At 37.1% G+C, this 8,589-nt stretch overlaps 1 protein-coding gene across 1 annotated transcript in view; it reads left to right on the top strand.

Annotated features, from left to right (window-relative positions):
• Nucleotides 1-4,380, top strand: part of LOC107666430 (RAC-gamma serine/threonine-protein kinase) — an 83,248-nt gene extending 78,868 nt beyond the window's left edge. The window contains exon 13 of the mRNA XM_016457746.1: nt 1,232-4,380. Within this exon, the coding sequence (XP_016313232.1) occupies nt 1,232-1,317 (86 nt within the window). The 3' untranslated portion in view covers nt 1,318-4,380. The remainder of the gene's footprint in view (nt 1-1,231) is intronic.
• The last annotated feature ends 4,209 nt before the right edge of the window (nt 4,381-8,589 follow it).

Below are 8,589 nucleotides of genomic sequence, written 5' to 3'. Positions count from 1 at the left end.
GGTAGGCGTGGTTGACTCTTAACTTTTATAAAGAATATCTCTTTGGATTTGAGACTTTAGTCTTTGCAACTTTACAGATCTTCTTTATGCACCAAGAGCTTGTAACACTTCAAAGAGAAAGGAAAAATTGAAATCGCATCATATGACCCCTTTAATAATAATAAGGAATTTTCCTTGAGCAGAAAATCAGCATATTATGATTTCTGAAGGATCATGTGACACTAAAGACTGTAGTTATGATGCTGAAAATTCAGCTTTGCATCACAGGAATAAATTACATTTTAACATACAATAAAGTAGAAAACAGTTATTTTAAATTGTAATAATAGTTCACATTATCACTAATTTTCCTGTATTTGTAATCAAATAAATGCAGCCTTAAGAGCTTAAGAGACTTTCAGATAACATAAATAATCTTACTGACCCCTGACGTATTAACGGTAGTACATACTTGACCTTTTATCTAATTATACATGAACTTTTGATGAACAAAGCCATATAAAACCAACATGAATAATAAATACATTTCTACATATTTGTTACATGAGCTTTTTTCAGTCCCTACCTAGAAGATTAGCAACAGTGTTGAATTTCTCACATTTGTACACTACATTACTGTGGACCAAAGACTAAAATCTTAAAAAAAAAAAAAAAAAGCATTTCCATCTGAGCCCTGTCATTTTCAGAAATCTCTTTTGGTCAGAAGAGCATGTTTTTTTTATTTTTTGTCATTGTAATAGAGGTAAACTTCTTTTTCCATCAGCAACCTTGACTGTGCACACATTTATTAAATGATATGCTAATGTAAAATATCTGAATGCTAAATTAAACCAGTTTGGTGAGTGTGAGGTGAAACAAGGCAGTAATATTTTCAATATCAATGCCAAAGCTTATAGAAGGTCTTGTCGATATTTAGGATGTGTGGGACCAATTAAATCTTGTCTTCATAACCCTTTTAATAAAAGTAACAACCTTATTTTCGCCTACAAACTGTTAAGTCTTCCGCAGACTCCATATTCAACAGCTTGTTTCCTGTAAGTGTGTGGGTGCCAGTTTTTTGGCATATTGCAGGCTTTTTTGTGACCCGATGGGAAATGCACAAGTGGCTCAGATAAAGTTTTCTTCACGGCTAACTGCAGAAAACATTTTATTTGCATGAGCCTGGTTGAAACTGACTGGTAATGTCAGTCTAGCTGCTCCTGACCGATTGCTCCTGTGCTCCTCTCCTCAGTCGATGAAGATGGGATGGATTGCATGGACAACGAGCGACGACCACACTTCCCCCAGTTCTCCTACTCCGCCAGCGGGAGAGAGTGAGCACCACGCAGCTGACACTGCCTCATCCTCATCAAGGTTACCACTGGAACAAATTAGGTCTTCAGCTTCTAACAGACAACGGCTCATTTGACCATCTTGGTTCTTTCATTTGTTTAGCTAGACCAAGGGAAACTTCTGATTTAGGGTGATGGGAATTTGCACGTCGGGTCGGATCGAGGTCTAGCCCGCTCAAACGTCCTCACAGCTCCAGCCCAAAGGTTGGGTCATGATGGGAGAACTTTTGCTGTTTGTCTTCATTGTGTTTCTCTCTTTGATTTGAGATGTTTCTCCACATTCCTTATTCAGTGGGAACTAGTATCAAGGACACATCCATTAGTTAGGATAAATACATATAACTGCATGGCTAGAGATTCACATGGGTTTTGCGATTCCGGGTACACATAGTATAACTACTCAAAACCGCTCCAGTCTACGCTGCTTCTGTTGTTACTGTTTTTAAGGTTCACCTTCTGTCAAAACTGCCATAAACGGTTTACTAAGGCTTCACAGAGGACGTCCGTGTTCAGGACTAGCTTTACCCCTCATCGATTCACAACTCAGTATTCCTCCGTACAAAGCCCTGTGAACCCGAGCTATGCAGTGCTAAACTCTCACTAAAACTGCCCGTTAGAAATGCTCACTCAAATGTATTCACTGAAGGCTTTATTTCTTACATATCGCTCCCTGGGAAAAATGGCACGTTTGACTGATGTGGAGTGTTTTATGCAGCGATACACAACTGTGATGTACAGTTGATGATCAGATTAAATTGCCCCAAAGCCCAAACTGTTTTTGAACAGTTGTGAGAAAGCCTTTCCACTCAACGCTCAATAGTGCAATCATAGTGTAACAATAATAACAACAACAACAAAAAAGCCAGCATTAATTGAAAGAATGTCAGGAAGCACTTCTTTATTTTATAAGAAAAAAATATGTGATTGAGAATATGTATTTAAGCGAATTTAATTAATTTTTTAATTTTTGTCCTTGCGTTTATTAAGAGTGCTTTCTGAGTCTCGTTTTTTGAATGAAATAAATGCACCTAAAAAGGCTTACGAATGTAGATGGGTCACTGCAAAGGCCTTCATTTGTTTTTATTTTATTTTCCCTGAACGGTTTTCTTTTTACGCCACTGTAGTGTTGTTCTCTTTTTTTCTTCCCCAAAGGAATTTGACTATCTTCCTCAACATTGTGAGCAGTCTGAGTGATGTTGAAATGTGTTGCTCGTCTTTCAACCAATGAAAGGGCTGTAAAAGACCATACTGATTCATTCAGATGAGTCACTGTATGTTAAAGTTTGTAACAGAGCAGGACACGCACCCCATTGTGATTTGCTTGACCTTTTAATGAGCATTTAAATAAGACACAGCACATTCTCGTTGTTTCGAGGCAGGATGTGAACATTAACCAATCATTTTGCTTAAACGCAGATATTGATAAGTCGAATGCTATTTTCAAACACTTTTGAGTGCTATTGTGCTTCGCTACATCTAATTTCATGTTCACTTTCCTTCCTAAAATACGCCAATCAGATATTAGCGTAAAAATCCTTCGATAAACATTGAAATACTAGGATGTCTATATGAATTATGAGCAAAAAATTTTTCTGGTGGTTACAGACTGAGGATTTACTTGGATGAGGCTTGATGAGATAGTTGAGAAAACCTGGCAAGTTGAAATGGACTGTTTTTTAAATGGGATCAAAGAGTAATAATTTGACATATGCAGTACATTTCCTGATAGTGTTTGGCAATAAACCCTGCTGTGTGTCTGTGGTGTTGTTTTCTGAGTGTAAAGATGGCTCTTGTGCATGTTGTTGTTGCGTTCAGCGTGTCCGTTTAATTTGAGCAGGAACGGCAAAATCTTTCATTTGTATTTGCCTTGGCACTTTTTGAAGAAATGTGGCCGAGTGCAGCCCCGAGGTATGAGGCTGGGGTGAGAATATGGGACATTAGTGAAGAGGGAAGTGATAAATGAGGAAGGAGTGAGTCTGGACGGTGTGTATATGAAATGTGACGTAGAACAAGGTCTGTTAGAGTGGGACGTCTGAACTGGGATTTCTTGCATGTTTGTTAAAGACTGACATGGATTTGATGACGGCTGGTTAAGGATGATTCAGAAAGTTTCTGTCCACCTCCCTCATGCCAAACTGAGCTCTCCGCCAAAATGCCTGCGTTGATTGTGAGCATTGTGAATTGTCCAATGGTGTAATGTGAGATGCTGTAGCATGGTACTGTTGCTCTATTGCCAGATTTGATTTCAGTCGAGCTTGAGGATGTTCTTGCGTTCAAACTCTGATGTCCAACCCAATAATATTTTCTGACAGCACAGCGGTGGTACTGCGGGAAGATTCTTCCAACTTGCACGTTTTCCTTTAGATCATTCCTCGTCTTTTTCCCCATTCCTTTTTCTTGTTTTATTTATTTATTGTTTTTGAGAGAAAGCGAGACAAAAAGTTAAAGAACTACCTGATTTAATTTAATGGGCTTACACTGCTGACCGTTTAGTTTTTTTGGTGTTCGATTCTGTTTGTTTTATTACTTTTTTATTTATCAGTGAATAACTTGAATATTTTTCAACTATTTGTGTCTTGTTTGACATTTTCTGGTTAGGTAACATTTACAAGTTCAATTTATATTGACTAGGGAGATGGAAGCACTCATTTTGTTTTTTTTTGCTCCTTTGTTTTTGCTTTTTCACTTCAGATTTGTGATTGTACGGATTGTACTTAGTAGGATTATTCAATCATACTGTGACGTTGTTCATCCATTTCATTAACTTTAATATGCACTTGCGAGGGACCAAAGGGTTTTCCTCGAGACGTGGAGAGGCAGAGAACGGTGATATTCATTGGGGCGGTACCTTGCATGTGATGATAGTTTATTTAAACAGCAAAAGGGGCTTTGGCCAAATCAATCATACACTTTTGTAACTCCATATTTTAACACTTGGCTTTGTATCTGCCTGTAGTAGCACTTTCATACCCATTGCTCTTTTTATATAGCTCAGCATAAGAAAAAAAGGGTCCCTGCTTTGGGGGAAAAAAAAAAGAATAAAGGAAAATAAAACGAGAGGAAAAAAAATACTTGAAAGCACAGATTCGCCCCTCATGGACCTGATGCTACTTTACTTTCCTGAGTGATTGTGCTCTGTAATATGTAACGGTGTGGATGCAGATAGACCTGAAATGCTGCCAGGAGACACAAGTTTGCCTGGTGACACAGACAGACTAACATTTCCCAAGATTCCCTAATGCTCTAGTGTTGTAGAAAAGTCGAGCTGTACTGTTGTCACCACTTCAGAGTTTCAGAGGACAATAAAAACACATGTAAGCCCAACCTAAAGTCATTATTCCCTGAATACTGAACTAGTGTGAGGAAGGGACCCATGGAGACATGGGCGGCACGGGCTCCATCCCTCCTAAGCGCACATCTGTGTGCACACTGCTGCTACTGTTTGTACAGTCTACAACAGACTTTCTCTATATCGCGCTCCTGGTAGTGTATTATGAATGAGCATGAATTGTAAAGTATTTATTTAAAAACAAAAAAAAAAGACAAATCTTTAAAAAAAAAAAAAAAAAGACGTCTGAACTGGGATTTCTTGCATGTTTGTTAAAGACTGACATGGATTTGATGACGGCTGGTTAAGGATGATTCAGAAAGTTTCTGTCCACCTCCCTCATGCCAAACTGAGCTCTCCGCCAAAATGCCTGCGTTGATTGTGAGCATTGTGAATTGTCCAATGGTGTAATGTGAGATGCTGTAGCATGGTACTGTTGCTCTATTGCCAGATTTGATTTCAGTCGAGCTTGAGGATGTTCTTGCGTTCAAACTCTGATGTCCAACCCAATAATATTTTCTGACAGCACAGCGGTGGTACTGCGGGAAGATTCTTCCAACTTGCACGTTTTCCTTTAGATCATTCCTCGTCTTTTTCCCCATTCCTTTTTCTTGTTTTATTTATTTATTGTTTTTGAGAGAAAGCGAGACAAAAAGTTAAAGAACTACCTGATTTAATTTAATGGGCTTACACTGCTGACCGTTTAGTTTTTTTGGTGTTCGATTCTGTTTGTTTTATTACTTTTTTATTTATCAGTGAATAACTTGAATATTTTTCAACTATTTGTGTCTTGTTTGACATTTTCTGGTTAGGTAACATTTACAAGTTCAATTTATATTGACTAGGGAGATGGAAGCACTCATTTTGTTTTTTTTTGCTCCTTTGTTTTTGCTTTTTCACTTCAGATTTGTGATTGTACGGATTGTACTTAGTAGGATTATTCAATCATACTGTGACGTTGTTCATCCATTTCATTAACTTTAATATGCACTTGCGAGGGACCAAAGGGTTTTCCTCGAGACGTGGAGAGGCAGAGAACGGTGATATTCATTGGGGCGGTACCTTGCATGTGATGATAGTTTATTTAAACAGCAAAAGGGGCTTTGGCCAAATCAATCATACACTTTTGTAACTCCATATTTTAACACTTGGCTTTGTATCTGCCTGTAGTAGCACTTTCATACCCATTGCTCTTTTTATATAGCTCAGCATAAGAAAAAAAGGGTCCCTGCTTTGGGGGAAAAAAAAAAGAATAAAGGAAAATAAAACGAGAGGAAAAAAAATACTTGAAAGCACAGATTCGCCCCTCATGGACCTGATGCTACTTTACTTTCCTGAGTGATTGTGCTCTGTAATATGTAACGGTGTGGATGTGGATAGACCTGAAATGCTGCCAGGAGACACAGACAGACTAACATTTCCCAAGATTCCCTAATGCTCTAGTGTTGTAGAAAAGTCGAGCTGTACTGTTGTCACCACTTCAGAGTTTCAGAGGACAATAAAAACACATGTAAGCCCAACCTAAAGTCATTATTCCCTGAATACTGAACTAGTGTGAGGAAGGGACCCATGGAGACATGGGCGGCACGGGCTCCATCCCTCCTAAGCGCACATCTGTGTGCACACTGCTGCTACTGTTTGTACAGTCTACAACATCTATATTCTATATCGCGCTCCTGGTAGTGTATTATGAATGAGCATGAATTGTAAAGTATTTATTTAAAAACAAAAAAAGACAAAGAAAAAAAAAAACATTTTATGTCCATGTAGCTTTAGAGTTTGTGACATTTCTTGACCTTGCTAGCTCTGTCATTAGATCCATGTTAAGAACTAGTCATGTGGTTAAGAATTTTACATGGAAGGGATTAACAGAAAAAATAAAAATAAAGAACTGTATTACCATTCATCACATTAAAAAACAACAACAAAGTTTATTTCCTTGAATACAGTATAGGGGCCCCCGCGGATCCGGAAAGCTTATCTGCAAGAAACTGTTTTTGTACACTGTACATCCTAGTATTTTTACACGTAAATGTATATGATAGGGATGCACATTATTTTCCTTCTTACAGACTGCTTAAATAAAGCACTATGTCAATCTGCTTTGGCTTGAATTGTGTCTCTGACTTATTTGCTCTAGACAAAACATTCATGATTCATCATAACACCTCTGAACCTGCTGATGGATTTACAACTATATAGAAAATCAACATTCAGAGCTTAGGAAATAATTTATAGATTTTAAGTACAGTTTACAGAAAGTAAAAATACACTTCATTAAATCTGTCCCCGTCATACAAAAAAAAATTCCCCTTTTTTAATGACAGGGACAGATTTAATGAAGTGTGTTATATAATTATTGTGTTATTATAATTTAGTGTGTATATATATATATATATATATATGTGTATATGTATATGTATATATATATATGTGTATATGTATATGTATATATATATATGTGTGTGTATATATGTATATAATTCTTATTTAATATTTTATATAATTTACTAATTTAATTTGTGTTTTTTTATGACAGGGATATATAGAGAGAGTTTTATTTTTGAATTGTTATCTTTGATAAAATAAATACAAAAAGATATATAACTTATTAAAAACACAAGACAAAGGAATTTTAATTCACAGCATTCAATCATGCCCAGTTATGAAGCCACATTTCCTCATATGCTTTTTATTTACTATTTATTTAAAATAATTAAACTTTGACTTTTGACTCCTCTCACTGCATTTCATTGTGTGGTTATATGGAATATCACAGTGATCGGTTCTCACTTTATGACTGATCACATGACCTCATGGAGACGGCCCTCACACGGCCAGCGTGTCCATTCTCTTCTCAACACGCACCTGAGGAGAAGGTGACATACACAGGACAACCACAATAGAGCCTCAAAAAGAAACCCAGCACCACCATGTTGACAAGTACTGCAAACTACTAATCATCTCAACAGAAGAAGAGGAATGAACCACACTTCTGTCTCAAACAACGCTTTCATTTATTTCAAACAGCCTAGCATAATTTCTAATTGGCCTGGTATAATGAGCCGTGAGCGCGAGCAGGACGCGGTCTGAGCGGTCAGCATGTGGGTGTTCTTACACAAATGCTCAGAGGGAGAGTCTGAATTACTAACTCGCTCTAATAACAAAACAACAGCATGGTAATATTAACAGAGCCGAAAGCGGCGGCGCTTTGCGGAGCATCACTCCATTTGCAATAATCTCCAGCGAATGTCAGCATTCGGCGATTCGCTGTCTGTTGCTGACGTGCCTCTAGCAGCAATCTGGATGAGCATCTGTGGGTGCCTAGTCTAGCGTGATGTGCAGCCATGGCTACCAGCTGCTGTGCTGCTTGTGTGCTCGACTCCCTCTCTCTCTATGGATGCAGGTCACATTCTACTACAAATTCTAAAGATTCAGAAGTAATTATATTAAGCATAAATAAAATAGAACCTATTTTATCATCATTATATCTTTTAGGCATTTTTTTAATGACAATTTAAGCTCATTTTACCCCAAATGTCTTATTACAACAATGCACCCAGATATTTTACTTTATCATTATTCTGAATGGTGATTATGATTAGACTGTCATCACTGTATATATAAGGGATCAGAGAGAGAGAAAAAAGATGCATTACAATTCTCTCTTCAATGATTCTGAGCTTTGTTTTTGCTTTATGTTTTGAAGCTATAATTCTTGACATACAATTGTTGTGATTTATCATTAATTTATAATTATTTTATAAAATAATTTATGAACATGCAAGTAATTTTAAAATAAATTTGATATTCAAAGTGAGTTAACTCCTGAATTAATAAGAAAGAAAAAAATGGTAGATCAATAATCTTTTTTTGGAATCTTTGAATTGGATTGTGATTCCCAGAATTGGAATCGGATTGGATCAAGAG

This window comes from Sinocyclocheilus anshuiensis, unplaced genomic scaffold, assembly GCF_001515605.1.
Source record: "Sinocyclocheilus anshuiensis isolate Anshui unplaced genomic scaffold, SAMN03320099.WGS_v1.1 scaffold63, whole genome shotgun sequence".
NCBI lineage: Eukaryota > Metazoa > Chordata > Actinopteri > Cypriniformes > Cyprinidae > Sinocyclocheilus > Sinocyclocheilus anshuiensis.
The sequence above is the reverse complement of the archived record's forward strand: the minus strand, read 5'-3'. Positions and strand labels throughout refer to the sequence as shown.